Source organism: Phacochoerus africanus, chromosome 4, assembly GCF_016906955.1.
Source record: "Phacochoerus africanus isolate WHEZ1 chromosome 4, ROS_Pafr_v1, whole genome shotgun sequence".
NCBI classification, from domain to species: domain Eukaryota; kingdom Metazoa; phylum Chordata; class Mammalia; order Artiodactyla; family Suidae; genus Phacochoerus; species Phacochoerus africanus.
The window spans coordinates 3,173,381-3,188,656 of NC_062547.1; the positions used below are offsets into that span (position 1 = coordinate 3,173,381).

Sequence of the window (15,276 nt, forward strand, 5' to 3'; positions counted from 1 at the left end):
CTAAATTCATGTCCACCTGGAACCTGAGAGTGTGAGCTTATTTGGAAATAGGGTCTGAGCAGATGCAATTTGTTGAGATGGGGTCACATGTCTCACTCGATATAAGATAAGCTCTAAATCCAGTGCCCAGCATCCTTAAAAGAGGACAGTGTGAAGATGCACTGGGGAGAAGGCCAAGGGGCAGAAGGGGGCAGAGATCCGAGGGATGCAGCTGGAAGGCAAAGAGGGCCCCGAACCACCGGAAGCTGGAAGGAGCGAGGAAGGCTTTCTCCACGGAGCATTTGGAGGGACACAGCCACACCGACGCCTGGATTTCGGATTGCTGCCTCCTGAACCATGAGAGAATACGCTGCTGTTGTTTTAAGGCACCTGGTTTGTGGTCACTTGTCGTGGCAGCTCCAGGACGCTAATACAGCCCCCAGGCTGTGTCCCGCCGAGATCATCTTCTGCCTTTCCACCTGCAGGCCACACCTCCTCTCTCTCGACATCGGTTCCCGTGCTGGGCTCCGCATCTGGGGAACTGCATCCTGGCTGCCCAAGCGGGAGCCCAGGCAGCCCCCGGATGCCTTCCTGCTCACCCAGCCCACCACCGCCGCCATCCAGTGATCAGCAAGCCTACACCTTCCACCTTCCACCTCCTGAGTCCTTCTTGAAAGCCAAAGATACACAATCCTGGAAACTTGACGGGCCCCGGAATTTCAAAACTAACACAACCCAACCATGAAAGACATTCCTGAAATAACTGGGGAAATCTGAACGTGGACTGGACAGCAGATGCCGTCCTGTGGAATTTCCAGTGCGATGCTGGCCGCGTGGTGAAGGAGGAAAACGCCCTTATTCCAGGAGATGCAGCGGAAGGAGGCAGGGAGGAAGCGTCGCCGTGACTGCAACCTACGCCCAGGTGGCTCAGGAAAAGGAACTCTGCCTGTCTTGCTGTCTATTGAGAGGAGGCAGAAGACAAACATGGTGGTGATTGCTGGGTCCAAGTGGAGATGGTGGTCTCCCAGGGTTCTTTCAACTTCCCTGGAGGGTGAAAATCTTCAGGACGAAGGGGCAGGCGTCTTCCGATCTTACTCTGTCCTCTGGCCCCCAGTGCCCGTGCCCTGCTCCAGCTCCCGTCGCCCTCTCCTGCCCAGGTCACCTCCGCTTCAGCTTTCCAGTGGCTCCCCTGGACCACTGCTGCTCACCCCGGCTTCCTATCCCTCCAGCCCACTGTCCACACACACTGAGGGCTCCAAACCCAGAACCTTATCACGACCCTCCCTGCGTGTCCAAGCCTGCTCTCGGGACAAAGTTCGAATTCCCTATGTGGCTATGAGGTCCTCTGTGGCCTCTAAGCTCTTGGCTACTCTCAACTTCAAGCCCAAGGCTCCATCGTGATCTCCCCTCTTGACCTTCCGACCTCCCACCTTTCACAGGGGAGGGGCTCCCTGTCTTCGCCTGCCTGTTCTACTTTTAGGTCTCAACTTTCAGGTCCCACTTTTCTGCAAGTCACGTGCCTGCACCATGAGCTCCACGGAGCGTATTTACTCTGTGCACAACCTAGCAAAACTCGGGTGATGGAGAGCAAATACTTTCTGATGGTGTCTGTCCCTCACCTGACAGCTGTCCCCTTGAGGGGAAGGACTGGGGCTCTACTGTCATTATCGCCCACCCACCTGGCAGAGGACCTGGCACTTGTAGGTATGCAGTAAATAACTGACGAGTGGATGAGTGTGTTGGGGCTGGGTGGGTGTGTGAATGGATAGATGGATGGATGAGAGGATGCATGGATGGAGGGATAGGAAGGTGGATGGATGGATGGGTGGAGGGTTTACTGCGGCTGGTTGAGTGAGTGGATGGGTGGGTGGGTAGATGGGTGGAGGATGGATGGACAGGTGACTTATTGGGGCTGGCTGAGTGAGTGGATGGGGTGGTGGGTAGGTGGGTGGCTGGCTGGCTGGACAAAGGTGTCATGAGAGTCTAGAGGAGGTGGGGGTCAGGTTTAACCGAAGAAGTCTTACAACAGGAGCTGAGAGCGTGGCGTTTCGCTGAAGCTGTGGTTGGGGGAGCGTGTCCTCTTTGCTGGACAGGAGACCGCACGCTACCTCCCTTCATCCTCACAGCAGCTCTGGGAGCGAGCTATCCTCCCCCTCTCTAAGTCTTGTTTCAAACATCATTGTTTTAATAGAAGTTTTAAATACATGCCGCTTGCACATGAGGCAGCATTTAAAAGTTGCAAATAGAAGAAAAGGAGCTTTCTCCACTACTGATTCCCAGACTGGGTGGACAGAACAGGATTTCAATAAATATGCATTGAATTGAATGACTTTTTGTCTTTTTAGGGCCACACCCGTGGCGCATGGAAGTTCCCGGGCTAGGGGTTGAATTGGATCTGCAGCTGCTGGCCTACACCCAGCCACAGCAACGCCGGATCCTTAACCCACTGAGTGAGGCCAGGGATGGAACCCGCTTCCTCATGGATACTAGTTAGGTCCTAACCTGCTGAGCCACAGCAGGGACTCCTGAATGACATTTCCACACACGAAGAAACCAAAGCTCAGAGAGGTCCAGGGTCTTGCTCCACGTCTCAGAGCAGGATACGTCAGCAGAGTCCGTGTCGGGGTTACGATCAGGCTCCTGCGGGTGGTGGGGGGGAGATGGGGTGAGGAGGACAGACACCGGGTGGGGGCGGGGGGGGGCGCGGTCACAGCCCAAGGCACCTTCTAGGGAGGAGTTTGGCCAGAGAAGGCCTATGTTGGGAAACCGGGTAAGGCTGGAGTTGGCTTGAATGCCAGGCTCTGGGGCAGGTGCCAGCCCAGCGGCACCACAGGGCAGAGTCAGGAGCCGCGGCGGAACTGGGCAGAGGACGGGGGCAAAGGTGGTCTTTTGCAGCCCAGATGGCAGGAGGCCGGGGCGAGGCCCAAAAGGAGCAGAATCGGGCGTAAGACACTGCAGAGACACCAGCCAGACGCCGCCTGAAGCCTCGGCTGGGACGCCCACCCTGGGTCCTACCCGCTCATCCTCGCCACGCGGTCAGTGGTCACTGCCTGGCTCAGGGAAGGAACAAGCCATTTGCCACGCAGCTGGCAGAGACCAGGCTGCACCAGAGCCGCCTGCTCCCAGGGTCAGGGTGCGCAGCCTGGGGTCGGAGGCGCCCAGGGGCCCTGCGGGGTTGCCGGTGGGGGTGTCTGAGCCCCTCTGTCCTTCCCCATGGAGGTGGGAGGGTGTATTGACTCAGTACCAGGGATCCTAACTCCTGGTAGAGCTTCACCACCAAAGAGCTTTGTGACGTGACCCAGAGCAAGCTCCCTGGCCTCTCTGCGCCTCGGTCTTCCCTTCTGTAACACGGGATGAGGAGTCTCTTAGGGAGGCCAAGGTACGAGGGACCTGGGAGGTGTGCCAAGAAGGCTGGTCCCCCTCTCTCCTTCCCTCTGGGCCTACGTCTTCACCTCTTGAGACGAGGGGGAAGGCTGGGGACGCAGGTGAAGCTGCGGGCGGCAGAGGGGCAGGGGACTTGTCTGCGTCCTCTCAGCACAGTGAGAGGAAGCCGTCCTTGGGGTCCCCGGGCTCGTAAAGAGCTTCCTGCACCTCTGCTGGCCGCGAGCACAAGCCAGTGAGCCCACAAGTGACTCTCCCGAGTCTGCCCAGACTCTCCAGCAAGCGTTGCGTGGAGCAAGGCAGCTCCTGGTGGCGAGGGCCTGACTTCCCTGGATAAAAGGGGTGGGATGGAAGTGGGGCTCTGGTGCTCCACCCCGAGTCCTGGGCGGGAAGCCAGCACGCGGGCCTATTTTCAGCGCTGGCAGTGCCCTCGGCAGAGCATTTTTGGAGCACACAAGTCTTATTTTAGCTTCTGGGGTCGCTCCCGCCCTGGTGACAGCCTGCGGTGGGACAGGCAGCCCCTGCCTTCGCCCCCCCCACCCCACGCTGGGCCGCCTTCTGGCCAGTTGTGCCTGTCTGGGGACTAGAAGATCCTGCCGAGAGGCTGGTTCTCTCCATCCAGCAGAGTGACCAGGGACCTCGCTTTGCTGCCTCCCAATACGAGAGCCCAGGGCCAATGACCAGACTCCCCTGCATCCCATTTCCTGACCTGTCAAACGGGGAGACAACCTCCCTTGTTACAGCTCAAGGTTCCTGTGACACCAAGAGGCAAGCCCCAAAGCACTTAAAAAACCCCAATTCTTTTTTTTCTTTCTTTTTTCTATGCACCTGTGGCATATGGAGGTTCCCAGGCTAGGGGTCTAACTGGAGCTACAGCTGCTGGCCTACGCCACAGCCACGGCCACGCCAGATCCCAGGCACATCTGCGACCTTCACCACAGCTCACGGCAATGCCAGATCCTTAACCCACTGAGCGAGGCCAGGAATTGAACCCGTATCCTTACGGATACTAGTTGGGTTCTTAACCCACTGGGCCACAATGGGAACTCCAGGGAATTCCTATTTCTTTTTTTGACACGTAGACATTTCAGTTTTTGAAGTAGTCAATTGATTCGTCTTTTTGTGGCCCTTTCCCGCCTCTTCAAGATAAATCACCCAGGGTTGCCTCATGTTAAAGAAAAACAAAACCCCATCTCGTGTGCACCTGGGATTTACTTTGGAGGAAGGAGTGATGTCAGGAGGGACCCATCATTCCTAGTTGTCACGACCCCATTTATTGAACTTTTTTTCTGATTTGAAACATCATCTTTACTTTCTGAACTCCCCTATGATCACTATGAAGCTGTTCCCTGCATCGCAGATCAGAAAATCCAACCTAAGTGTCTTCAAGAACTTTAAGGAACGTGTTAGCGCCTGGGGCAGGGGCCTGGGGCAGAGCAAGGTGACTTAGCAACTTGTGACCCTTGTCTCTCGGCTCTGCCATCAGCTACACCGATGTTGTTGTGATTACAAGACAGCCCAGGAACAAGAGCGGTGTCCTTGTCCTTACCCGGGGCTTCACGAACGCGTCACAGAACCCCCCAGTGTCCCGTCCCGTTGAGGTAGGACCTATAATCCTCCACCTTGTAGAAAAGTGAAGCCGCCCAATGTCACAGCTGCTAAGTAGCAGGGCTGGGAATCGAACCCGGGCCTTTGGCTCGAGGCCAGCCTCCTGGGAACGCCTCTCCGCGGCACCGTGTCCTTTCCACTAACCTCCCGTATTAACCCCGACCCTCAGTTCTCTCCCAGCCCTGCCCACACACCCACACACCCACACACCTCTGTATTTCCAGTGTCTTTGGGTTTGGTCTGTGCTGCAGACACGGGTGGGGCCAGGCGACAGAGGAGTCCCCTTCCTGCGATAGGCCTTGGTGGCCGGGCCTGGGTCACATGCTCCTTAGTGAGGAGCACTGGGGCCGGTTCCCCAGGAAGGCCTCGGGGCACTGGCGAATGAGTGGTCAGGCTGGTCCAGGAAGACCTCGGGGGACCGAGGAACGTGTGGTCAGGTTGGTGCAAAGCCATCCTTTTAAACAATGCCATCGCTCAGGAATGACAACAATGAGGTGCAGGGGTATTTGTCATGTGCCAGTAATGCCCACTTGCCACCACTCATCTCCTGGAAGCTCGCGCCAGTGGAGAGAAGGAGGGTCCCATCAGATTGGACACAGAGGTGGGCCCTGTGCTGAGAACATGCCGAAGGCAGGCACGGGTGGGTGGGTGGACACGTGAAGGGACCGGCTGTTCCACAGCACCCAGGGCAAGGAGGTGTGCCCTCGTGCACGTGGCAGCAATGCTGCCAAGGGAGGGGACCCTTCGGCTGCCTCCCTGGGGTCGCTGGCTGGCCCTTGCTGGGACTAGATGGTGTCAAGGGCAGATCCTGGTCTCAGTCGCCGTGGGGTGTGATGGACAGAGGTCCCTGCGTTGTCGCAGTTGATTCACCCACTGGGTGAGCACAGTCTGTGCTCACAGGTGCCCTGGGCAGTGCTGGGGACTGCGCCTGGAGGTGCGACCAGGGCGGGAGGGGCTCGAGCGCAGGTGGTGGATGCTGGGGGAGGCCGCACTTCCCCGGGTGTCTGGGGATGGGGGGTGTTCAGGGGGCAGCTGCACAGGGCTGGTCGCCCCCTGCGGGGCCCGGGGACCTTGCAGCTGGAAACCCCTCTGGAAGGAGCAAGGGGCAAGGCTTTTTTGAAATACTGTTACTTTGACACAAACACAAGCCGGATGTAAGCCTGTGCTTCTAGCCTGGTAATTCATCATACACCCACAAAATTCAAATTAGAATGAGAGAAGCCCACAAAACAGATACCACTTAGATCAATAACGCAGTTAAATGGCTAGTGTGAAACCACTAATGCAAAGCGGCAATGTGAGCTTTGGTGCCTTTAAACCGAGGTAAAATAACATGCCCCAGACATCTCACCGCTTCACCGCCTTTAGGTGCCACCAGGTACGTCACAAGCTCGTCACCATCACTCCCACCCATCTTGAGAACTTCTGTCACCGCCCCAAGCAGGAACTCTGTCCCATGAAACAGGTGTTGTGCTGAAACACAATCATCACCCCCCCGTCTAGACGGTCTCCAGGCAGGTGTGGGGACAGGAGGCACAGCCCCGTCTGGCACCTGGATGCCCGAGTGGCCCACCCCGGTCTGGTGTTCCGGCCACTCCAGGTGGCCTGGGCTTGACCAGGACCTGCTCACACACCACTTCCGTTCCCTGGTGACAACTACTGTGCTGGGAAAACACGCGGGACACCCAGCAGGGTGTCCGTGGTCCCTGACTTAAGAACAGGGGGGCCTCTGTGATAAGAACGGTTTTCAGGCGCAAACCCTCCCGGTGAAAGAGCAGAGCTGCCCCTGTTGCAGCAGGTGCAGGGGGACTGGCCACCCTCCCCCCCCACATAGGCTACCCCGAGTCATGCTTGCCGGGCCCAGTTCCAACACACAACGCACACACAAGTCCTGTTGGAGCAGGCAGCGGGGGACTGACTCACAACAGTGACCATGGAAATAGACACGTAACTGGAAGAGAGTTTGTGGTTTCTGAGGACAGAGCTGGGGCCTGCAGTGTGACTTGTGGTTAGAAGGGGCAGAGCAGCACGGAGCAGAGGTGGGTTGTCCTGGGAGTGGGTGGGGATGAGACCCACGTGAGGTTGCATCCAGGGGGCTGTCATGCAGGAGCGAGCCCAGAAGGGCGGCTGGACCGAGGTGCCAGGCATGGAACTGTGCCCAGGTGGGGAATGCTGGGCCTGAGGTGTGCAGAACACCTGCCCCTGCGGTGCCCACGTCCTGACCCCCAGAAAGCTGGTCTTCCCCAGGCAGCTGACTATGTGGGTCTGGGGGCCTCAGGAGATGTGGGTGGCACTAAGGGCCTAGGAGAGGGGGCCAGAGTGAGAGGGTGATGGGCTGGTGCAAGGTCAGGTAAGGAGTCTGAGGGGCGTGGCTGGGAGAACATTCTGGAGAGAGCTGCAGACAGGGGCCCACAATGTGACTGGTGGTCTGCCACGTCACAGCCCAGTTTGGGGGTGGCTGAGGTGTTACGAACCCCCGCCCATGGAAGGTCTGGCAGGGAGAGGACCCCGGGATGGGGCCGCCAGCCCGTGTCCAGGAGCAGGGCTGGCTGGGACCAGGGGGTCAGAGGGCAGGCGGGAGGGAAGCTGTGAATCCGGGGAACCTGTGGGGCCAGGGGAGGGAGTGACCCTTTGTCCCAGGATCAAAACCCCTTTTGTGGCAGGAATCTCAGGCAAATGCTTGGACCCTCCCCTCCTCAGGGGAAGGGTTAAGAGGGCAAACATGGGGCTCTTAGCTTAGCCTTCAAGGAAAGCCACAACTTGTGTCACCCTCATCAGAGGGTACACTGTACAGACTGCAAAGTACAAAGGGAACAGGGGTTGTTGGTAAAACCGCCCTGAGCAACCCTGCCCCCCGACAGCGGAGGTGGGGGGAGCCAGCCTGTCCGCGTGAGACGTCTGAGGAGCCCCAGAACACGCCTGCGTTGGAGCGGCTCAGCCCAGTGGTGGCGGCGGTGGTGGCGTGCGAGGTGCAGCTGGCTCTAGGGGTGGGTGGCGAGTCAGGACAGCGGCCAATCACCAGGCTCAGTCTTCCGAGACCGCAGAGAACAGACCTCTGGGTGACATGCCAATGTTTGCTTTTAAGGTAAAAAACAGTGCCACAGGCTTGGGCAAACACTTTATGTTTACCCAGTGGTCCCTTTTCAGGGTGGGGACCTACAGTGGCAAAGCCCAGCACAGACCCAGGTCAGGCACGAAAGATACAGCCAGGGCTGTATCTGGAGGACCACAGAGAAACACTGGAGTTCCCACTGGGGCAGTGAGTCGAGGATCTGGCACTGCTGCAGCTGTGGTGTGGGCGCACCTGCAGCCCACATTTGATCCCTGGCCTGAGAACATCCATGTGCTACGGGACCAGCCATTTAAAAAAAAAAAAAAAAGCATCCAATAAATTCTTTTTTTTTTGTCTTTTTGCTATTTCTTTGGGCCGCTCCTGTGGCATATGGAGGTTCCCAGGCTAGGGGTTGAATTGGAGCTGTAGCCACCGGCCTACGCCAGAGCCACAGCAACGTGGGATCCGAGCCACGTCTGCAACCTACACCACAGCTCACGGCAACGCCGGATCCTTAACCCACTGAGCAAGGGCAGGGACCGAACCCGCAACCTCATGGTTCCTAGTCGGATTCGTTAACCACTGCGCCACGACGGGAACTCTTTTAAAGCTGCACCTGCAGCATATAGGTTTCCAGGCTAGGGGTCTAATTGGAGCTGCAGCTGCCAGCCTAAGCTACAGCCACAGAGGATCCGAGACGCCCCTGCAACCTACACCACAGCTCACAGCGACACTGGATCCTTAACCCACTGAGAGAGGCCAGGGAGCAAACCCACCACCTCACGGTTTCCAGTCAGATTCATTTCGCAGCACCACGATGGGAACTCCTGTTCTCACACTTGCTGGGCATTGCTTGATTCTGAGGGCCCATGAAGGCACCCGTTTTTTTCCGTACTGTCATCATGCCCTTTGTGTCACAGAGCTGGGGAAATTCTGTGCTTCCCCAGGGCAGGTGGCTCACCTGCTTCGTCTCTCTCAATGCCTGGCAGCGCAGCTACCCTAGAAGCCTCCAGGCCATCGATGGCTAAACACATGAATGCGTCTGCGCGGCCCTGAGCCCACCCCTCTGGGGGCAGTTTCTTGTGAGCTCACCCTTCACCAGGCTCTGCAGCCCTGCCCCTGTGGACCACTGGGCCTGGGAGGCGGGCAGAGGCCCCCTCTCGCCCGGCGCCTCTTCTGTCCTGGACCACAGACCCGTGCTCAGGTGGTGAGGCCGCGCCAGCTCCCTCACCTTGCAGATGGAAACAGCTCCTCTCATGTCCGGCTCTGGCGTGTGTGTGAGGGGTGTGTGTGTACTGAGCCTGGCCCAGCGCCGGGCCCAAGGGCTGTGAGCACATGTTGTCAGAGCCTCTGGGGGAGCACCTGCTGTGAGGCAGACACAGGCTCCTCCCAGTGTGAGGCCCAGGCCGGAGCACGCAGGGTGAGCATCAGGAAAAGCCCACATTCAGCAGATAAACCCTAAGCCGCGAGACCAGCACCTCTGAAATCTCTGTTCAAGAAATGTGGACACACTCTCCACACAGCGCCTCTCTCCTAAAGTGACCCATGAGCCGAGCCACTCCCTCACTGACAGCGATCGTGTGTCACCCAGAGACCCTGACCCGGGGCCTGAGGAGGCAGGTGCTGCAGGGAGGAGGGGCTATTCAGTGAGTGACACCAGGCCGGTCCACACTGCTCGGGGACTGAACTTGGCTCAGCTTCTTGGCAGCACCTTGAACTTATGATGAACTGGTTAACACTCTGTTCCTGGCCAGGGTTTTGAGGTCAACAGAGCAGGGCCACTCCTGTCTTGCCTACTGCATGGCCCCAGTGCCTAGCATGCCTGGCTGTGTAAACTCCTGCTGAAGGCCGGGTCACCGCGTGGAGGGGAGTGTTGCCAGGATCTCAGCAACACTGCATGGCATGAGGTCACGAGCAGCTTTCCCAAGGTCACAACTAGAAGGCACAATAACGGACAGTCACCTGGCTCTGATATCTCCTGGAGATGGGCAGGCCCCTGCGCTGGTGAAAGCTGCCCCCTGGCAGACCGCCCTTGGCCGAGGTCAACACTGCCCGGTTGTTGATCCCTGGAGCTGGTGCGACACGCAGCCTGGATCACAGGCGGGGCCTGAGATCAGCTGCAGCAGGATGTGCATGGGAATGGAAAATTCTCAATAATACGGAGGCTTCCTCTTTAAGGCACTTGTTTTTACGGGATTACCTTAGAAAGCGGAAGAAAGAGCCCTTCTTAAAACCCCAGGGTCCAGCTCCCTGGCCAATTCTGTTATGGGAAAGAGAGTGACTCTGATACAAAACAGTAACAAGCGGCCGAATCAAACACTTCCCGCCCCCCTGGCGCCACTGGCCTCCTCACTGGCAGTGGTCAGACCGCTCATCTGTACAGACTCCTACGTGCTGGACAAGGTCCCTCGGCATCCTCCCGCCGGGACTGGGTGAATGGGGGTGACAGTGGCTCCCTCGCAGGGGGCCCATAGGGACCACGGTCCTGCCTGGCTCTGCGGGCGGGCGCCGGCCCTCATCCCGGCTCCTGGCTGGGTCATCGCAGTGCTGGCGCAGACAGGACGGGGTCAACCTCGGGCCTTGGGAAGAGCAGCGGGTCATCAGGAAGCTCCCGACCCGGGCATGTCCTCGTCCCAGGAAATGAGAGACACAGGGTCGCTGCTCCCGCTCTCCCTCCGGGAGGCCCGGGCCTGCTGCTCTTCCTCCACCAGGTCGGCCACCAGGTTCAGGCGGCAGGCCCTGAGCGCATCCACCAGGTGGGACACGGCCGCGTCCTCCCTCCTGCTGTTCTTCCAGACTCGCAGCGACTCCCTCACCTGCTCGGTCAGGTTTCGGGGATACTTCTCCTCGATGGCGTCGATCTTGGCGTCAGACACTTTGAGCTGCCGAGCCAGCCGCCTCCAGTCCTTCCCCACGTTGTCGCAGATGATGTCAAACGCTGCCCGCAGGTCTGGGGAGGGAAAGGACAGGCTGACTCCGCCAGCTTTGGGGGCGCGAGGAGACGGGCAACCCCGCGATCCCGATGGGCTTCAGGGTGCTGGGTCCACGGGCGGTCCTCCCGCGGGGGCCGCCGTCACCCAGCAGCAGAGGGCTGGGGGCGGCCCCAGAGACATATACCCTGCGTCTTAGTACGGAAGCTGCCCCGACTGACACCGTCTCTGGTCCCCGGCTGCCGTGTCCTCGTCTGCTGAATCGTCACTGCTGGGGTGGGCACCACAGACTCACGCGGCAGGAGAGGAGGAGGAATGACTCCAGCTGAGGCTCCTGCAAGCTGCACCCCAGCCCCAAGGCCTGAGCCGCCGTCGGCCTGGGTGCAAACACCTCCCGCCCGGACAGCCCTGGGACGAGGGCACCTGTGTCACCATGACCATCCACACAGGGCACGTCACTTCCGGAGGTCACACAGCTGGACAACGGCAAAGCCAGGATGGGAAGCCTGGCTGGTGTGGGGCCAGAGCCCACTCTTAACTGCTATGCAAAAACCGCCCCTTATCAACCCGGCCGGACCAGCGGTCACGCTTCCGGCGTAACTTCCTCCGTAAGTAAGACAGAGACAGACGTAAACCATATAAACCTCAACTGTCACGAGCTGTATCTTGGGGGCTGCCTTTTACTGTGACCAGAACTCTCCCTCCTGACTCTCCTCGACAACAACTTGTGCGTCCTGTCTTGCTTGTTCGGCACTGCTGCGTGCCCAGTATGTCTGTGTATAAACCTGAAACTGGCTGCTCTCGGGCACAGCCGTGCTGCCCAGCTTGTTCCTCGCAAGCACCAGTCCCAAGAGGATGCCCGCGGTGTCACAGTCACATCCTTTTTTGGATCAGCGACCACATGACTAATTCCAGGCCATAGCTTCAGGCCTGTGAGATGTCCTCAAGGCACTGTCCACCCGGCTCCCTGGGCTCTGGGAACACAGGGGTGGCTGAGAATCCCAGCTACCCTCGGGTCTCTCACTGCTGGAAGCCCCTGCAAGCGCAGGGAGGGTGGAAAGAAGCCCAAAAGCAGCGTGGTGGCTACAGTCACCCAGGGCGGCCAGGCGGCCCCCTTCAACCCTACGGGCTGCTGGTTACAGGCTGAGCATCTTGGGCACGTCACTTAACACCGCTCTCAGCCACAGTCCTTCCCATAGGAAATCAGGAATAGTAATAGATGATGCTACCTAACAGACTCATTGTGCAAATTAAACACGTAAGCTGCAGAGTTCCCATTGCGGCTCATTGGTAACGAACCCAACTAGCATCCATGAGGATGAGGGTTCGATCCCTGGCCTCGCTCAGTGGGTTAAGGATCTGGCCTTGCCATGAGCTGTGGTGTAGGTTGTGCAGTGGAGGCTCGGTGGCCAGCAGCTACAGCTCTGACTCCGGCCCCTCGCCTAGGAACAGGAGACCCCTGTTAAAGATTTATGATCACAGTATTTTCAGCCAGAGGAGAAGGGCATTAACTGGGCAGACAAACCCCCCAGAGGATGCCCAGGAGGGCCGAATTCCCCCACCTGGGAGGTGAGCGACGCCCATTTCTTTCCAGTAACTTCTAATATGTACACCGGGACAAAACACTGAGGCTGGGGGGGGTGGGTGTCCGTGCTCAACAACCTAGGAAACGTTCGCTTTTCTGAGTTTTCGTTCTCTTATCTGCAAAGCGGGCATGTCACCCGGCTCTCAGGAATGCTTAGAGAAAACACAACCCGGAAAAGCAAACCGAATCCGGAAAAGATTAGGCGCAGGGAAGAGCGAAACCACTGGAGGGCCACCCCCTCCCGCCCGGCCCGCCCGCCCGCCTCCCGGCTCCCGCCCCCCCTCCCGCCTCTCGGGCCCCGCCCGGCCCGCCCCCCCCACCCCCTAGCCCCCGCCCCCCCTCGCCCCTCCGGCGCCGCCCGCTCCCCCGCGACCCCCGCCCCCACCTCGCTCCTCCGGCGCCGCCCCGCCCGCCGCGCCCGCCTCGAAGGCGTCCAGGCGCCGCAGCAGGTCCTGGCGCCGCAGGGAGACGAGCAGCTCGCGCAGCAGCGCAGTGTGCTCGGGACTCAGCTCGTTCTGCTCCAGGAGCACGGAGAAGAGGTCCACGCCGCTCTGCACGCGCTCCAGCTTCCTCTTGCCCACGCGTCCCTGGCACAGGAACTTGAGCTCGGTCAGCTCGCTGCTTGACAGGCTGGCCGACACCGAGTGCAGCAGCACCAGGAACGGGTCCATGGCGGCGGGTGCGGGCTGCTGCCCGCTCGCCGGCCCGCGCTCCGGCAGACCGGGTCTCCCGCCTCCTCACGCGCCGAAGCTCCTCCGTCTGGCAGCCGCAGCTTCCACTTTGCCCGCCCTGCGCCCCGCCACCGGAAGTCTGCCGCAGACCCGCTTTCTCTCGCGAGAACGCCCCCGACCCGCGCATGCGCCCCGAGCCCAACCGTGGACAGCTCCTCCCGGGAGGCGGCCGCGGCCGCAAGGGGGCGCTTCAGACACGCTGGCGGAGGGGCCTTGGGACGGCCTCTGCGCCTGCGCCCTGCCGACCTTCTCCCTCCGGGTTGGCCTGTGTGGCCTTGGGGGTCCCGAGAGCTAGGGCCCCTGCTGGGGGCGCCCGCCTTCGTTTCCTGTGGAGTGTTGCACTGCGGAGGCCGATAATAAATGCATTTCTCTATTAACATTTGCGAAAAGGCCTGTCCTTTGGTGCCCCCTGGACTTCTGTGTGCAGTAAAAACTTCAGAGGTTTATTGAGGTTTTAGCGTTTCATAAGTACTTCATTTTTAATGTTACCGTCATTATTTTCGAATGCTTATTAACGTTTATTAAGCGCCTACTGTCTGCCACGCAGTAGGTTCTGGAGACAAATTTGGGAACAAAGTGCGGAATTCCCCCCTGCCCGGAGCTTACAGCATCAGTACCCAAAGTTACGTAATACAGGTCAGCAAGACAGAAGTTAGCAGGACCCAGGGCCACGGGGAGGGGGGATGGGAGTGCGGCGGGGGGGCGGGGTCAGAGTCGGCCTCCTGCTGCAGGTGCGGGGAAGAGGAGGCCGGTGCGCAGGTGAGCCCGGAAGAGGGCGGGGCGGAAGCCAGGGCAGAGGCACGGGGAGGGGGACGAGGTGGCGGGAGCCGAGCCAGGGAGGCAGGGCGTGGTCAGCAAGGGGAAGGCAGGAATTAGGAGCCGCCAGGTTGGGCTTTACTGCTCCAGAGATAAGCCCCTGCAGGGGAGGAGAGGAGGGGTGAAGCCTTTTATAAGTTACCTGGGAGTAGGGGTGGGGAATGAATATGTATATATTAATGTATATTAGATATAAAATCGAGGTGCAATTCACGTTCCCTACAACTCACTGCTTTACAGTGTACAATGTAGTCATTTTTAGTATTTTCATAAAGTTCTGTAACTGCCACCATTAGCTAATTTTAAAACATTTTCATCACCCAAGTGGAAACCTGGTACCCATTAGCAGTCACTTCCTCCTTCCTCCCCACTCCTTTCTCCAGCCCCTGGCAACCGCTAATTTACTCCTGACTCTTTGGATTTGACTCTTCTGGACATTTCATGTAAGTGGAACCATACACTGCTTGGTCTTTTGTGCCTTTTTTTTTTTTTTCCCCCTGCACCAGCAGCATTGCAGAACTTCCCAGGCCAGGGACTGAAACTTAGCCACAGCAGTGATGACACTGGATCTTTAACCCACTGCGCGGGTGGGGAAATCCATTGTGCTTGGCTTCTTTAAATGAGCATGACATCTTCAAGAGTCATCCGTGTTGTAGCATGTGGCAGTATTCTGTTCCTTCTTAGGGGTCAGGAGTCTTCCCTTGTGTGGCTGGACCATATCTGTGTGTTCAGTCATCAGTGGATGGACCTTGCGGTTTTGTTCCGCCTTTTGGGCCATTGTCGATAATGCTGTGAGTTCTGAGTTACATTTTATTTATTTATTTATTTTTGGTCTTTTTTTTTTTTTTTTTTTTTTGTCTCTTAGGGCTGCACTTGCAGCATATGGAGGTTCCCAGGCTAGGGGTCCAATCAGAACTGTAGCCGCTGGCCTACACCACAGCCACAGCAACTCGGGATCTGAGCCGCGTCTGCAGCCTACACCACAGCTCACGGCAACGCCAGATCCTTAACCCACTGATCGAGGCCAGGGATCGAATCAGCATCCTCATGGATCCTAGCTGGGTTCGCTAACTACTGAGCCATGACAGGAACTCCCTGAGTTACATTTCAAAAGACTCAGTGGGGGAGTTCCTGTCGTGGCACAGTGGAAACAAATCCAACTAGGAACCATGAGGTTGCGGGTTCCATCCCTGG

The 15,276-nt window shown here is 58.5% G+C and overlaps 1 protein-coding gene across 2 annotated transcripts; it reads right to left on the bottom strand.

The window, feature by feature from the left end:
• Nucleotides 1-2,456: 2,456 nt before the first annotated feature.
• Nucleotides 2,457-13,366, bottom strand: FADD (Fas associated via death domain). 2 transcript variants are annotated; one of them, XM_047775038.1, is made up of 3 exons: nucleotides 12,921-13,366; nucleotides 10,837-10,970; nucleotides 2,457-2,619 (listed from the first exon to the last, which is right to left on the bottom strand). In XM_047775038.1, the coding sequence occupies exons 1-3, from the start codon at nucleotides 13,204-13,206 to the stop codon at nucleotides 2,470-2,472; spliced, it is 570 nt and encodes a 189-aa protein (XP_047630994.1). In that variant the 5' UTR covers nucleotides 13,207-13,366; the 3' UTR covers nucleotides 2,457-2,469. The 2 variants fall into 2 exon arrangements, with proteins under 2 accessions (XP_047630994.1, XP_047630993.1); XM_047775037.1 differs by lacking the exon at nucleotides 2,457-2,619 and having other exon boundaries at nucleotides 10,193-10,970; nucleotides 12,921-13,363.
• Nucleotides 13,367-15,276: the final 1,910 nt, after the last annotated feature.

Excerpts from the sequence above, each read along its gene's own strand:
- FADD (XM_047775037.1), bottom strand. The coding sequence starts at position 13,206 with ATGGACCCGTTCCTGGTGCTGCTGCACTCGGTGTCGGCCAGCCTGTCA. Across the intron at positions 10,971-12,920 it reads GGCGGCGCCGGAGGAGCGAG|ACCTGCGGGCAGCGTTTGAC; the intron begins GTGGGGGCGGGG and ends TTCCCTCCCCAG.